The 16,419-nt window shown below is 48.0% G+C and overlaps 1 protein-coding gene across 3 annotated transcripts in view; it reads right to left on the reverse strand.

The window, feature by feature from the left end:
* Positions 1 to 13,240, reverse strand: part of Reep1 (receptor accessory protein 1) — a 105,223-nt gene extending 91,983 nt beyond the window's left edge. Inside the window, exon 1 of one of the 3 annotated variants that reach the window (XM_057766482.1) lies at positions 12,968 to 13,231. In XM_057766482.1, coding sequence (XP_057622465.1) covers positions 12,968 to 12,999 — 32 coding nt within the window. In that variant the 5' untranslated portion in view covers positions 13,000 to 13,231. Of the gene's footprint in view, positions 1 to 12,967 lie in introns of all 3 variants that reach the window. The other 2 variants (XM_057766476.1, XM_057766492.1) reach the window with 2 other exon arrangements.
* Positions 13,241 to 16,419: the final 3,179 nt, after the last annotated feature.

Consider the following 16,419-nt stretch of genomic DNA (forward strand, 5'->3'; position numbering starts at 1 on the left):
TTCCCTCTTTAATCATGAACAAAACAAGCATGTCTGCCTGTTGAGGGCTGTGGACCCCCAGATCCTGAATTTCTTGTAAACAACTTGTTTTCCTGTGTTTGCAGCTGCTCTGAGCTTGAGACCCTCAGGAGTTCCTGATGGCAGGGGAGGGGTTTCTGGTGGGTTTGGCTGGGGCGTGGCTATCAGTTAAGGATTCCTGTATAAGCTGTCCGGGAACACAATAAAGGGGAGTATTCTTGTTTCATGGATGACCCCTGTCTCTGTCTGTGTGTCTTTGTGTGTTTAAATCTCCAGGCCCTTGCCTGAGACTCATGAACTGCCTTGTACTCGTGGTAGTAGTCCGGACAGTACATCTGCCTTCCCCACTTTTAGTCTCTGGCACTGGGGGGCCCACTGCTTTGAGGGGAGGGGAAGGAGTCCCCTGGAAAGACAGGCATTGCACTATCCTCAAAAGACATGGCTGGGTGAGAAGCAACCCTCTAGAATCTAACATTTAGCCTTTAGTAAACACTGGAAAATAACAAGTTCATTATGACACTTAGTGCTGGTCTTGATAAATACCAAACACCTAGAGTAAACAGAACAAATGCCTTGCACGGGCTAACAGCAAAAATGATGAAATTAGCCAGGCAAGGGGAGTCACACCTGCAGTCCCAGTACTCTGCAAGAAAGCCGAGGCAGAAGAATTTCCATGAGGTCAATGCCAACTTGGATTACAAGGCGAGTTCCAGGCCAGCTTGAACTACACAGCATAAGACTTTGTTTCAAAAATAAAATAAAATGTTATTGAGAGTCATTAACTGGAGAGGTGACTCAGAGATTATGAGTTTATGCCAAGGACCAGAGAGCAGTCTCCATCATCCATGTGAGATAGCTCACAATCTCCTGTGACTCTACCTCCAGGAGAGCCAATGCCTGTCCTCTTCTGGCCTCCACGGGTACTCATAATCCATACACCACACACATAGAGACACACACACAGACACATACACAGACACATACAGAGACACACACAGACACACACACAGACACAGAAACACACACACAGACACGCATTCAGACACATAAGTTTAAAACAGTGAATAGTTATGAGGTAAGAGAGAACCTAAACATCAGCTTCTCATTGTTCCGTACATTCGTGCTGTTCCAGACAAAATGCCTGTGTGTATCGCGTGTGTTCATACATACATGAAGGAGCAAACTGGCGGGAAACTGCCATGCCAGACGCTAAGCTCTTCATAAGCTTCTGTAATTAAAAGTGTGGTGCTGGAGTGAAGGCAGACAAAGCATTCATGGATGAAGCAGAGTCCAGAAACACCCACACCGGGGAATCCAATTCACGGTAGGCTGGACACTCAGAAATGCAGAGAAAGGACACGCTTCTAATACACGGCACTGGGTAGATGGTTTTCTGTATGGGAAAAATCAGGCACCTGCTTCATGTTATACATGAACCCAGCTCAGAATGGCTTAGAAAAATGGCACGTGAATGGGGATGCTGTAGAACAGCTGGGAACAATACAATAGGCTCATGAGTTCAGGGAGGGAAGCTTCATAGGCTATGAACAACACTGCACGTAAGGGACTGGAGATGTGGCTCAGAGACTAAGAGCACATGCTCCTCTGGCAAAGTAGCTGGGTTCAGTTCCTATCACCCTCATTGGAGGGCTCGCATTTGGGAATTCCCAGTCCAGGGAATCTTATGTCTTCTTGCTTCCAAGGGCACCTGGAAATCTATGGCATGGAAACCAAGAAATTCTGCACATCAAAATACATCACAAAGAAAATGGGAGAACAAGCTACAGACAGAGGGGTGGCATTTGTGACATACAAATGGCAATAAAATAGTATACAGGACATTTAAAGAATTCCTTATGAGAGAAAGTAGGGGGAAATTGGCCAAATTTGAACAGGTACTTCACAGGAAAGAGTACATATGTAAGTCCTGGACTCTGGCCTCCATTTCTGCTCCTGTCCTGGCCACCTGAGAGCACAGAAATCCCATTAAACCTGGATATCCTTTAATTTGGCTTGTTGTGCTTTGGCTTGATTGGGATTTTTGCATCAGCAGAGAGCTTGCGTTAGGAAATATTCCTAACAACATAAACGGCCAGTAAACACACAAAAAGACACTCAGTCTATTAAGTTTTCAGGGAATGTTAACAATAACAATAACAAACAAACACAACCATAGTGAGGGTTTGCGACATAGCTTGGTTGATAAAGGGCCTGAGTTTCATGCCCAGACCCATGTCTGAAAAGAGTTAGGCATGGCGGCACATGCTTGTAAGCCCAGAGCTGGAGCTTACAGGCCAGCTAGCCGAGCCTGCTCGGTAAATTCTGGGCCAGTGAAAAATCCTGCCTCAAGACATGAGGGGTGGGGTGGGGCAGGAGAAGTGACTTAGTGGTTAAGAATACTTGCTGCTCTGGCAAAAAGACCCAGGTTCAGTCCCCAGCACTGAGGTACTTGGCGTGCTCTTCTGGCCTTCTCAGGTGCTGGGCACAAACCTGAGTGTCAATCACGGAGGCCTTTGGGACATTAAAGAACCAAACTAAAACAAATAGTGAGGACTCCTATCCTTTCTCAACACCAGTTCATTAATTCATCACTCAGCTGACTTCATCACCAATCCAGTGTCCATTATTGATCATTTCCTGGTGCTGGGCCCTAGCTGGGCATCTCAGACATAAAGAAGAATGACTTATGATTCCGTCTTTTGGAAACTGCTGGGGTCACGGAGCCGCTGAAGGGAAACTGGGGCTTAAATTCGTGCGTCTCGACTGCCTGACTAGGGGTCTTTCCCTTTGTTAGTTCAACAAGCAACTCAGCTAGACATTTGCAGAGCTGTGCTGTTATACGTTATCTCATATTTTTACATGTTTTATTTGTTATGTTTGGTTTCTGACTAACTTAGAATTTACTATGGAGCTCAAGCTCAAACATGTTGGAATCCTCCTGCCTCAGCCTCCTGCGTGCTGAGATTACAGTTGTGAATGACCCTGCCTGGCTTAGAATTTCCTTTAATTTTCTAATTCACTTTTTTTAAGGAAAAGTTTCCAGACTTTTTTCCTTCCTTCAGTATTTCCAGAAACAGGAACCTAATCCTGCATTTTAGGTCAAGTCTCACTATTTAGGTTGTCCTGGAACTCAGTATGTAGGCCAGGCTGGCCTTGAATTTACAGAAACCCACTGCCTCTGCATCCCACGTACGGTATTAGAGGTGTGTGCCACTATGCCTAGCTTTATCCAGGAACACTTTAAATGAATCATTAGAGGAACAGGGATCGAGGTGGAAAAGTTTGGGCTAATTTTCCTGAGTTGTTTCTGTTTATTCGTTTTGATCGAGAGCTCTGAAGATCAAACCCATTGCACTGTGCACACTAGGCAGACACCCCAGCGGCACACGGGCCTGGCCTGGAGTATGCTCAGACGCCTTGGAGACACATGGACTAGTGGGCCTACATGTCCTGTGCTCATGAGAACAGTTCCTAGAGTGTTCTTAGAAATCTACTCCAGCACCAATTAGTCATGGCCAACCAGCTTCTTTTTCTAGGCAGGCTGCATGCATTCTCCTCCGAGTAGTGTATGTAACCTGCCTAGCCTGATATTCTTTATGGCAGGCACTGTCTTGCCCATTTAAACCTCAGTGGTGACCAAACATATTTTTATTGCTCACAGTTAATCAGCCCGTCTTTAAAAGGCTCTAGGTAAGCGGTTCTCAACCTGTGGGTCATGACCCCTTTGGGGGGGGGTCAAATGACCTTTCCACAGGGGTCACCTAAGACCATGGGAAAACTATTCAATTATTATTATTCAATTACAATACAATTCGTAACAGTAGCAAAATTACAGTTATGAAGCTAGCAATGAAAATAATTTGTGGTTGGGGTCACCACCACAACAGGAGGAACTGTATTAGAAGGTCAGAGCCTTAGGAAGGTTGAGAAGCACTGCTCTAAGCCCTGAGCACTAGGTTAGTAGGATCCAATCACATCATCTGAAACTCATTAAAAGTTAGGGTGCGACTCTTAGGATTAGTCCTCCCTGAAGAGACGAGGAGCCTGAATCCCAGTCCTCCAGCCAAAGCAGCAGCCTGAGATTATCTGTTCCTTTTTCTTTCATATGGGTTATGATTTAGCTTATCTCCTGACTCAGCAAACTTCTCGAGCTGTGTGAGGATTTCGTAAAAATGCAGATTCCTTAGGTCTTGGGTGAAGCCCTGAATGCTGTCTTCCCAGCTATTCCAGAAGTCCATGCACTGGGGCCAGTCTTTGAGGAAAGAGGGTCCTAGCTCACAACAGGGGCTTACCAGCCACCACTGCAGACGAGGGAACAACGGAACAGATACTGTCTTCAAGGAGCAGTAAGGGCACAAGCCAGAGTATCAGACGCTACAATGACAGTTCTACCCTGGAAACCTATCGGGCACCTTTATTCAGTCAGGGGACAAGGTTTCATGGTTATTATGGTTGAATCTAAAGCATCCACTGTAAGCCAATGTGTTTGAACACACGGTTCCTACGCTGGTGGTGCTGTTTTGGAAGATGGTAGAACCTTTAGGACGGAGAGCTTTGAGAGAGGAAGTGAGTCGATGGGGGTGGACCTTGAGATTTCATAGCCCAATCCCATTTCCTGTTCACTTTGCTTCCTGACTGTGGAAACAATGTAACCAGCCACCTCCAGCTCCACCAGGATGGTCTGCATTTCCTCAAACTGTGTGCCAAATAAATCCACCCTCCCTTCAATAGCTTCTGGTCAAATATTTGATCACAACAATGAGGAATGTGATCAATTCAATGAGGAAGAAATTAGAACTAGACGTGATTCCTGTGTCCTCAAGCTCTCCTCAGATGACTTTATTTCAAAACAGAACAAAGAAAAGGAAGAGAAAGGGGAATGAGAGAGATACTTCTAATTTAAAGAAGCAAAAGACGAGCCCCCCAAACACGTATCTAGACCGAAGTCACTTGCCTTTCTTCAAGCTTAGTGGAGGGAGACGGGGCAGGGTGGGTCCTCATCTGGAATGGGAAACTTGGTCTGCAGCCTAAAGAACCCATCATTTCCCACAAGTATATAAAAAAAATAAGTGTATAAAGGTACCCAGGGACATGGATCTTGGCTGTTCACACTGAGGAGGCAGAGGTAGGAAGATTAAAAACTGGAAGCTACCCTGGGCTACATTCAGCCTTCAAGGCCAACCTGGACTACACAACAAGACCCTGACTTTAAAAATGACTAACTGGGATTGGAGAGGTGGCTCAGTGGTTAAGATCATGGGTTGCCTTTCCGGAAGACTGGAGTTCCATTCCCAGAACCCACCCAGCAGTTCACAACTGTCTGTCATCCCAGCCCCAGGGAAACCAAGGGCACCAGGCGTGCACACAGTGCACACACAGACATGCTGACCAAACACTCATACACTCCAAACCTCCAACTAACTAAACAGAATTAGGACAAAGGAGAATGCCTATGGCAAAATATAACTGAATTGTGACCGGTAGAAGGAAAAGGAAAGGAGGCACTGGGGATGTTCATTCGGTCGGAAGAGAGCACAGAGCCTTGAGTTAGCGCCGCAGATCTTAGCACCTGAGAGGTAAAGGCAGGAGCTTTGGAAGTTGAAGATCATCCTCTGCTACACAGTTTCAGGCCAGCCTAGGACACATGGAACACTGTCTTAAACTAAATAATATAACATTTATGAAAAGATAAAAGTGGAAATTGTGCATGATTGCTGTTCGAGGGAAGAGGCAGCAATACAGAGCCTCTAGACTGGACAGTCAGCAGCATCTCTGGCCTTATGATTGCTGTTCGAGGGAAGAGGCAGCCATACAGAGCCTCTAGGCTGGACAGTCAGCAGCATCTCTGGCCTTATGATTGCTGTTCGAGGGAAGAGGCAGCCATACAGAGCCTCTAGGCTGGACAGTCAGCAGCATGTCTGGCCTGGTGTGCAGTGCAGAGAGGGACAGGCAGTGGCTGCTGCTGAAGGACAGACAGATGCTGGGAGGGTATCTTAACTCAGAAAAGGAATGCTTTTCCACTCACAAATCCAGTAAAGATGGGATAGAGCCAGTGATCAAACCTGGAGCAACTAATTCCGTCTTCCCTGAAGGAACCATTGAAAGGACTAGACTCCTTCCCACTGCAGGCTTTTCCTCCAGACAGTATTCTGTGCAGCCTCACAGGGATCATAAGAGATAGCGCAATGTCTGCTCTAGGCGTCTATGCCCACGTTTGAAGGGCTGTAACAAGATACCCGACAAGATTTCTTCTGGGGTTAGAGGTGTGGCTCAATGGTAAAACATATTATAAGGTTCTAGGTTTGATCACTAGCACCGAAAAAAAATTGAAAATAAGAAAATATTTCTTCTAACACTCCAATTGTGTCACACACACACACACACACACACACACACACTTCCCCTTGTATTCCTAGGATACTGCCTGGATGAGAACTAAAACACCCCAGAAGGTCAGTAGTGTATGTGCTGTGTGATGGCAGATGAGATCATCGAGCTCAGAGCACACTGTGGTAAGTATTCCTCTTCCAATCCTTTGGGCGCATTCTCCAGCCCAGCAGTAAGAGGAGCATATTCTTCACCTAGTGATTCTGCCATTATAGTTTGGGGGTTGCGCATGGGAACATGCATGCGTGTGTGTGTGTAGGGAAAAAAACTTGGCAAGGAAGTGGCCATAATACACGGTACCTTTGGCAGTTCATTGTCAAGGATGTACCTTGCTCGGGCTCATTCGGCTTGCATTTGGATCTGTGCCAGTTAGTTTCTGTCAACTTGACACAAGCTAGAGACACCTGAGAAGAAGGAGCCTCCATTGAGGAACTGCCTCCATCAGATTGTATGTATCAAATCTATGGGGACTTTTTCTTGATTAATGATTGACATGAGAGAGCCCAGCCCAGTGCCACCCCTGGGCAAGTGGTCCTGGAATGTATAGGAAAGTAGTTGGGCAAGCCAAAAATAATAATAATAATAAATAATAAAATAAACCAAGTCAGTAAGCAGCACTTCTCCATGGCTTCGATTTCTGCCTCCAGGTTTCTGCCTTGAGTTCCTGCCCTGACTTCCCTCCATGATAAACTGTTACCTGGAATGGTAAGATAAAATGTACCCCCTCACACACACTGGGTTGCTTCTGTTCAGCGTTTTATTACAGCAATAACTACAGCCGGGCAGTGGTGGTGCACACCTTTAATCCCAGCACTCAGAGGCAGAGGCAGGTGGATTTCTGTGAGTTGGAGGCCAGCCTGGTCTACAGAGTTCTAGGACAGTCAGAGCTGTTACACAGAAAAACTAGGACAGAGCCATCTTGATTCGCATAGCTTTTCGGTCATTGAACAGTACACTCTCTCAGGATGGCTCTTTTCAGAAAGGAGGGGCCGACTTGGATCCCACTGATACAGTTTAGGAGGTCCCAGGGTCTCTTCCTAGCACACAGGCAGGATTAGTGAACAAAGAGCTGTGGTGTCACCTAAGCTGGTACTTCCGGGTTCTTATATTTACAAATCCTTGTGGCACTCAGGAGGCAGGTGGGGAAGGAAACAGCCTTGAAGTGTATCGATTCTTGGAGTTATTAGGACCTCTCAGGTGATGCTGGCCATCTGATCTCTCAAACACTCTGGACTCTAGCAGCGGGGAAGTTCAGTGTGGAGACTAGAACCCACATGCTCTCTTCCAAGCCACCGTCTTTCCTCTTTCAATTCAACTGAACATTCACTCGGCTTTTTACCATGTCCCACATAGCTGCACCAGGAGATACATCCTCAACAAGCATAACCCTCTACTAGCTGGGTTATGTTTCTGCATTCCAGATTTTAAGAGCAAGCCCCAGAAAAAGCAAGCTTCTGTTTGAGGGGTCAGTCTCTTCGCATTTGTTTTGCAACAGTGGGGGAACAGCTTGAGGACAGCCCACAGGCGCCCTCCCAGTCCCCCTCCTTTCCATCCTTGACACAGAATGAATGCCATCACGCTCCAAATCCTACTCCTGGGATCCAGCCAGACTTCAGCATCACTTTGTACTTCCCTAAAACTAATGGTTTTGTTTGTTTTTGTTTGAAGAGTTATGCTCACCTCTTATACATGTGTGTGCCATGTTGAGGTTAAGAGGACAACCTGCATGAGTCAGCTCTCCACCACGTGGGTCCCAGGGACCAAACTCAGGTCGTTAGGCTTAGCTACAAGTACCCTTACCTGCTCAGCCATCACACTAGACGCCCCCTTTTAAGTTAGATTTTGGTTTGTGTGAATGTAAGGATGCTTGTGTAATGGCTCATGTGTGGAGATCAGAGGACAACTCTGGGGTGCTGGCTTTCTTCTTCGACTACCATGTGGGTCCTGGAAATCAAATTTGAGTTGTCAGGCAAGCTCCTTTACTCAGTGAGTCATCTTACTGGTCTCTTGTTTTGTTTAGAGACAGGTTTCCTGTGTCCTAGGCTGGTCTTAAACATGATAAGGACAGCCTTGAACTCCTGACCCTCCTATCTCTGCCTTCTGAGTACTGGGATTACTGAGATGCCATACCATGTTTATAAGATGCAGAGCTCAGCGAAGCCTAGGCAAGGACTCTTTAACAAATGAATTGTGTCCCAAGCCCAGAAACTGACATTTAAAAAAATACACAAAAGGATTTCAGGTGTAGCCAGAGGTAGGGTCCTTGCCTAGCCTGTTCCTAGCCTGTACCTACCCTATGCTGATCCCATGCCTAGCCCTTGCCTAGCCCGTGCCTACCCTGTGCCTAGCCTGTGCTGATCCCATGCCTAGCCCTTGCCTAGCCCATGCCTACCCTGTGCCTAGCTTGTGCTGATCCCTTGCCTAGCCCTTGCCTAGCCCGTGCCTACCCTGTGCCTACCCTGTGCCTAGCCTGTGCTGATCTCATGCCTAGCCCTTGCCTTGCCCCTCACACACTGACCCTGAGTTCCATCTTCAGCACAGCAGAGACAATAAGTGATCTTAGAAGCCATACAAGGCAGAAATAACTTTCTTCCCAGTATATCCATGAGATAGTCACACATTTTCACTGGATGAAGATTTTCCTTTTCCCCTGTAGTAAGGTGGGTTTGGGTCTTCTAACCACACAGTGGCTGGGAGGCTCTGGGTCCATTCTGCCAAGTCTGAACCTTGGCCAAAACTCTGTCAGGAACAATGAGTACTTGCTCCTTGGAATACTTCAAAAGGGCGCATTCTCCCGAGTCACAGCAGCCTCTGTGCGCCCCTCTACAAGTTTACTCATGGACATTGTCTTAAGTGTGAAATTCATTCACATTTAGGCCTTGAGAAACAAGAGTGCTGACGGGCTCAGTTAGTAAAGTGCCTGCCTAGCACGCACAAGAGTCTGAGTCCAGCCTAGGCACAGGAGACCCTGTGTAGAAACAAGTGAAGAGGTAAGAGGCAAATCCTAAACCAGCCCCATGCCCAGAAAGACACCAGTTAGGCGCTAACAAGGTCTACTTGCTACCACACTGACTCTCTTAATTTCTCCTGGTTGAGCTCAGGGAATTAGGAGGAAGACAAGCAGTCGGGAGGTTCTCAAATGGATGCACACTCATTGAGCTTTGCCCACTGGGCACAAGCCTGCCTGATGCCCAGATACTTCCATCCTCAGAAGATGGCTCTGTTACACCCCTTCCTTGTATCCAGGGCCTCTGGAGCTTCTGGGCTCCTTCAACAAATCAATGTTTGATGAGTGGCCTTAGATGCCAAATACTTAATTTAAAGCAGGAGGAGAGAAGGGCGAGAGGGAAGAGGGGAAGGGTGAGGAACCGCTGCTGCCTTTGGAGGGACAGGGGCTGCAGAGGGGAACAGGTCACAGTTGCTGCCCTCACAATACTCATGGCCAGTGGCAGAAAGGACATCGACAGCATCAGCTTGTCCCAGTAACTCTGGTTGGATGATTGGGACCATAAAGACAGGAAGACACTCCCTCTCCATCCTTAAACACAGCGATAGGTCTTCCTTAAATATTCTTTGATGTGGCTGACAAAACTTTGCAGAGCCTGATCACAGGAAGGAAATGGAACTTATGAACAGAACCGTCTCACAAGCTCAGACCAGAGTGCTAAGGAAGCCTTAAAGAGACAGCCTCTGTGTAACCATCATGGGTCCTTGACCATGGATCCATCAGACCCAACATCCTGAGTTTGTTTTCTTCAGCTGGTCTTTTGACCTTGGGCAAGGAGCATTCCCTCTGCAGTTCTATAGAGGAGGGTGGAGGACTGGATTGATGGTTTTTATTAGCAATAAACCCACACATTATCCAATTTTGTTTTACCTGGAACCCCAATATATAAAATAAGGGGGAGCTGTCCATATGGAATGAGAGCATCAAAACGCAAAGTCCCTCTGGGAACCCGGCTGGAAAACTGCAGAGTGCTCACATCCTCTTGCAGAGCACCCCAAGAGCAGAAGGGAATCACCATTGATTTAGTGTTCTCCATGGTGCTGGGAACCCACATGGCAAATGTTAGTGAAATCTCTGCAACAGCAATGTGCAGCTAATCAGCTTAGGAACCGAGATCTGGTGTACTCAGGGCTATGAACTGGGATCTGCTGGCAAAAGGCAGAACTGGATTTGAACCATGGATTTTCTTGATTCCAAACACAATATCCCAGTCCCACCCCCAGCTCCTCACCCTTTACCTCTGTAGAATATTGGGCTGAATCAATTATTTCCTTGCATCATAAATACAAAAATATGTATAAATATATGAGAACAAGTTATATTCTTTTTTTTTTTTCAAGACAGGGTTTCTCCGTAGCTTTTGGTTCCTGTCCTGGAACTAGCTGGCCTAGAACTCACAGAGATCCACCTGTCTCTGTCTCCCGAGTGCTGGGATTAAAGGCGTGCGCCACCACCGTCCAGCAACAAGTTATATTCTTTTTTTTTTTTTTTTTTTTTTGTTTTGTTTTGTTTTGTTTTTGTTTTTTCGAGACAGGGTTTCTCTGTGGCTTTGGAGCCTGTCCTGGAACTAGCTCTTGTAGACCAGGCTGGTCTCGAACTCACAGAGATCCGCCTGCCTCTGCCTCCCGAGTGCTGGGATTAAAGGCGTGCGCCACCACCGCCCGGCACAAGTTATATTCTTAAAGACTATAAATCCCCTAAATTATCATGAGATTTCCTTCTGAGGCAACGATGTAGCTGGTTTTCAGTTTGTTTACACCCGCTAATATTCCATAAGGGATATTGTTAATGTGAACCAGAAATTGTTGATTAAAATTGATGATAATAATTCATGCTGAGTTTATGTCATGGTTGAGGGACAAGATTGGAAGCATCCTTGACCTTTTCAAGTTGCTCCAAATCCCAGCAATCTTGGGTGCAGAGGATAGCAGTAGACCTGAGGGGCAACTCTCACGGTCATTTAAGCCATCTGGTGTCTTAGTTCTTCAGGGTGTGGATTTTCAGGAGGTAACATCACAGTGTTGTTGCAACCCCTCCCAACAGTGCACATCTTTTCCACACACACCCCCCCCCCCCGTTGTCTCTTCGGTGGGGGATGCCAAGAAAACCACTACAGTGGCATGCTGCTGCTTGAGAACATATAGAGAAAGCCCACCAGGCCAGGAAATAAAGCCAGAGCTCCACCCAAAGGTCCCCCAGAGGCCACTAGCAATTCAAATATCACAAGACTTCAGGAAAGAAAATACCACTGAAGGCAAGACAAGCTTTAGTCAGGCACGAGGCGTGGCAAGGCGTGCCAGTGGCTTCTCTGTATTATTGATGCCAGTCGTGCCACAGAAATCGAAATATTTCACATACCCCCTAAAGGTACAGAGGAAACCCCCAGCAGTCAGCGACAGCTGTTGGGGAGACCCGAGTGGGTTCACTTGCTGGACTTTGGAAGGAAAGGGCAGAATGGTGGCTGGGAGACAATGGCTAGGACTTTGAAGAAAGCCACCCTGGACTGCCCTGAAATATCAGTCAAGAAGCAAAGAAGAGAAGTGTGCCGAGACGTGGGAGATGGTACTGCGCTGTCAAAGAGGGTTAATAGCCCCTCTTTCTCAGACAAAGAAAATGCTGGGCACGTGGTCCTCACCCAGACCTCCCCAGACCCATTTCAGTCCCAGGTCCCCTGAGTAGGTGGTAAATGAATCGTCCCGATCCAGGTAGGAAAGGTGGGAGGCGAGAAAACAACAAAAGTCCCCATCACACCTCCCCAAGGACTTCATACAGGCCTCACCCCAGATGACTCTGCTCTCCTGCACCGTCTGGGAGGTGTCACTGCCACCGCCCTTTGGTGGTGGTGGTGGGGTGGTGGGTTGTTGCCTGTCACTAGGAAATTTCCTATGCATTCCTAGAGGTGTCTGTCCCTGTCTCTTAAACCCCTGCAAACGAGAGCAGACAAGAGGGACGAAGACTTCTACTCCAAGATGCATAGTTTATTTGCCACCTGCCTTTGCCTCTATCTATTTGAGAAACCTAAAAAGGAGTATCTTCTTCACTCCATTGAGCGCCCCACTTCCTTCTGGCTACTCGTCTCCGCAATGACCCCTCCAGGCAGCACCTCTGGCTTGTCTGTCTGTCATTTTCACCTGACAAAGCGCGGCGGCAGATGAGACCAGGGCATTTCTCCCAAAGGAGAGAGACGCGCGGGCACCCACTCCTGGCCCCTGCAAATCCGCCCCACCCGTAATGGAACAAAGCAACAGAGGCAAGGCGAGACGCGCACCGCCCAACCCGGGCGACTCCACCAGTGTGCGGGGACCCACGCCCCGGTCCCCCTGCAAGGAGCCGCCTGCGCCGGCGGCTACCCTTGGGCCAGTAGCACCGCGCGTCCTACGCCTCCTCACACACCCCGCGTCCCCAAGCAGCTACTGTACCTGCTAAATTTAGCGACCGCCGGGTATTAATAGCTCTAGCGACTCGGGGCTGGTGGCTCGCAGGGGCGCGCGGCCCTAAAGGGACCTGGGGAACCGGGAGGGAAAGGGAAGAAGAGACGTAGAAGAGGCCACTTACACCACCAGCCTGGAGATGATCCACGACACCATGGCGGGCGGGCGGGCGGGCGCGGCCCCGGCTGCTGAGCTGCGGGCAGTGCTGCGCTCCCGGCACGTCTGTCTGTCCGAGCACCGCTGCTGCCGCCAGACTGAGCGCGCCCGCTCGGCCCGGCCCCGCGCTCGCGCGTCGGCGCAGCCGCGGCACGTTCTGCCCGCTGCCCCAGCCCCCCGGGACTCCGCGGGCCCTCGGCGATTGGGCGGCTAGCGGTGAGGGCACCCGCGCGACCCGCCCCTGCTCAGTTCGTCCCAGCCCTAAGGCTGCAGCCAGGGCGGGTCCTCCTGCACCCTCAGTGCGTGGAACCTTGCCTCGCAGTGACCCAGTGAGCTGGGCCTCGGAACCCCCGGGGAGGGCTGCCCCACCCTCAGTACTAGGTAGGGAAACTGAGGTCCGGTTCTGGACTTTGAAATCTTGCCTACACCTGTCTAGACGAGATTCTGTCATTCTTCACTTAGATCATGCTCTAGCCTCAGGAGAAATCTGACATCTTCAACTGGCACCCCTTAAGTCATCATTACAGCATCTCAGCAAGTGTCTGCCTGCTGACAGTTCTAGTGTCCCTACACAATCTGAACCCTGTCTGCAACCCTATCACCATTCACCACTTGTCCCTTTAGTTCTTTTTCCTGCAGATATCTTATGTCTCTCTCATTTACTTGTGTGTGATGTATGCATGCACCACCACACATATGTGGGCGTCAAAGGACAACATGCAGTAGTCAGTTCTATGTGGGTCCCAGGAATCAGATTTGGGTTATCAGGCATGGCAGCAGGCACCTTAACCAAGGGAGCTGTCTCACAGGCCCGCACCTTGGATTTTTCTGTGTACATACATATATACACCTGTCTTGGCTTGGTTCATCTTCAAGCCTCAGCAGATGGCCTATGAGAGCCAAACGTTGTCTACATTATTGCCCAGATGCATTTGCAGAACCTCGTGTCGTCTTAGGCAAAATGGAAACTGTATTCAGTATAAACACTTCCATGCATTTAAAAATTACTGCATCATAAAGGATTTATCTTGATAACTGAATTTTATGGCGTCCCTTCCTTCAGTATCACTGGAAAGCCTTAGACCTTTATCTTTTGGTTCTGCTGCTACCTTCCTCCAATAGCTTAGGGCCCAGTGACCTGCTCTTTGCTGGTATGCATTGTGTAAAATTCAGTGTGCAATATGAGAAATTCTGTAGAGACCTAGCCTGCAGCCTTCTCTAAAGGAAGTCTGTACAAGATGGCTTCCTGCAAAGGCAAGGTGACTTTGGACTTGAGCTGAAAACACTGGGAATCCAGTGCTTTCAAATGTGGTAGAATGTGCATGGTGGCATGTACCTATAATTCCAGTACTTGGGAGGTAGAAACAGGAGCCTGGGCTAATATTCTAAGACCAGTCTCAGCTCCCTCCCTCCAAAACCCGGGCATGGTAGTTCACACTGTAACCTTGGAACTCAGGAGGTAGAGACAGGCAAATGAATTCAAAGTCATTCTTGGCTACTTACGGAGTTCAAGACCAGTCTGGATATTACATGACTCTCTCTCTCTCTCTCTCTCTCTCTCTCGTACACACAGACAGAAAACACTTTCTGACAATGAAGGTGCTGTAAGAGAACTGTCTTTTGTGGGGAGGTGTCTTAAAGAACCTATGAAACACTTACAATGTAAGGGATTTAATGTAGTGTTGAGGCCGGTTTGGAGGCTGGTCATTTCTCTTTTGGGCAGCTGTGAACCTCACAGTCCCAAACCACTTCCCTTACAGAGCCCTCACACTCCAGGTCACTGTACCCCTCGATACGAGATAACCAGAGATGCTCCTGTATTCCAGTACCCCCTGAAATTATTCAGTTTAGGAAATCGTAAGCCTACCTTGCCTTGTCTTCCTTCAGGAATATATTTGCTATGGCTTCTTCTCTCCTATTTTGTGGCAGTCCCAGTGGTTTTCTTTGAGTCCTACATGGCCTGTGCTTGCTCTAGGTAGGAAAACAAATTGAGCAAAACTAACTTTCCCCAGTTCTCTCTTCACTGTTTGGTGCCACCATACTTTACTAGAGACAATAAAAATTAAATGGGGAAAAGCTTGGAAAACTTAGAAGGCAGTGAAAACCGTAAGGCCAAGCCAGGCACTTAAGTGTCTAGACCCAGAACTGGGGAGGTAGGTGCAGGGGGATGCTCATGAGTTTGAGGCCCTACCTAAACTACAAATGTGAGCTTCTGTATCAAATAACAAAACACCAAAGGCAAACCTGTATAGCAATGACCGCCTGTAATAGTAATCACAATAATAACAACAATAAAATGAATAAAAATTTAAAAACACAGCAAAAACGCAGAGTTTGATCATGAAGTACATGCCTTGCAAGCACAGGACTTGAGTTTGATCCCCAGAATCCAGGTTACAAATAAAAAAACTTGCAATCCCGAGACAGAGGCAAGAGAATGAATCCCTGGGGTTTGCTGGCCACCCAAAGCCCAGACTACTTGGTGTGCTCTGGGCCGGTGAGAGCCCCTGTGCTCCAAAATAAGGTGGATGCTGCCCAGAGAATGACCCTGAGGTTTAACTCTGGCTTACACACACACACACGCATGCACACCTTGCATACTCCAAAGCCAGAGCAAGGCAATACCAAGGGCTTCTGAGCATCCCCCCAACTTCTCTCCATGTTCTTCCACCACGCTCACTAGTGATATCAAAAGGCCTGTCAGTCTTCTCGATGGGTGGAGGGCACAGACTTTTATGGCTGATCAGGGCCTTGGTAGCACAGGCCTGTAGTCCCAGCTGTTGAGGAGGTTGAGAAAGGAGGTTTGCAAGGCGGGGGCCTGCCTGGGCTACTTTCTGAGACTCTGTCTCAAGAAGTAAAACAACAATAGCAACAACAAGGAGAGCTTGTGATAGCTCAGTAACATGTCTGCCTTGTATGTGCAAAGCCTAGAGATCAATCCTTAGAACTGGAAAATAAATTACAATTTTCAAAAATTGTGGTTTGCAGGGGTCTCCTGAGTAGGCAAACAGTAGAGTGCTACCCCACCTGCCGTGCTGTTTCCTTCCTGGACAAGCCCAGTGGGTAAGCTTTACAGGTAAATGGAAGACTCAGGTTTGCTTACTGTGCTCAACTGGACATTGTCACTACTGGAATGAAACACTTAGGTCTGGAGGAATGAACTAGAAACTTAGTGGAACCACCACAGGTTTTCTTCAGCTTTCTTGTTGAAGACTTGTTCCATAAAGCAAGGCTGAGTGATGGGCAGGCGGGGAGAGAAGCAGGGGCGGGAAGAAAGTGGTTTTTGGTGCATTGCATTTCTCTGAACAGACATGTTGCACATCCTGTCTCTCTCCATCCTGGGCCCCTCCAGTTTGTCCTTGGCCACAGCCCTGAAACACTGAGACCAGGGAGGAGTTCAGTCTTTTAGACAATGGGGCT

The sequence above is a fragment of the Chionomys nivalis genome, chromosome 1 (genome assembly GCF_950005125.1).
Source record: "Chionomys nivalis chromosome 1, mChiNiv1.1, whole genome shotgun sequence".
Lineage (NCBI taxonomy): Eukaryota > Metazoa > Chordata > Mammalia > Rodentia > Cricetidae > Chionomys > Chionomys nivalis.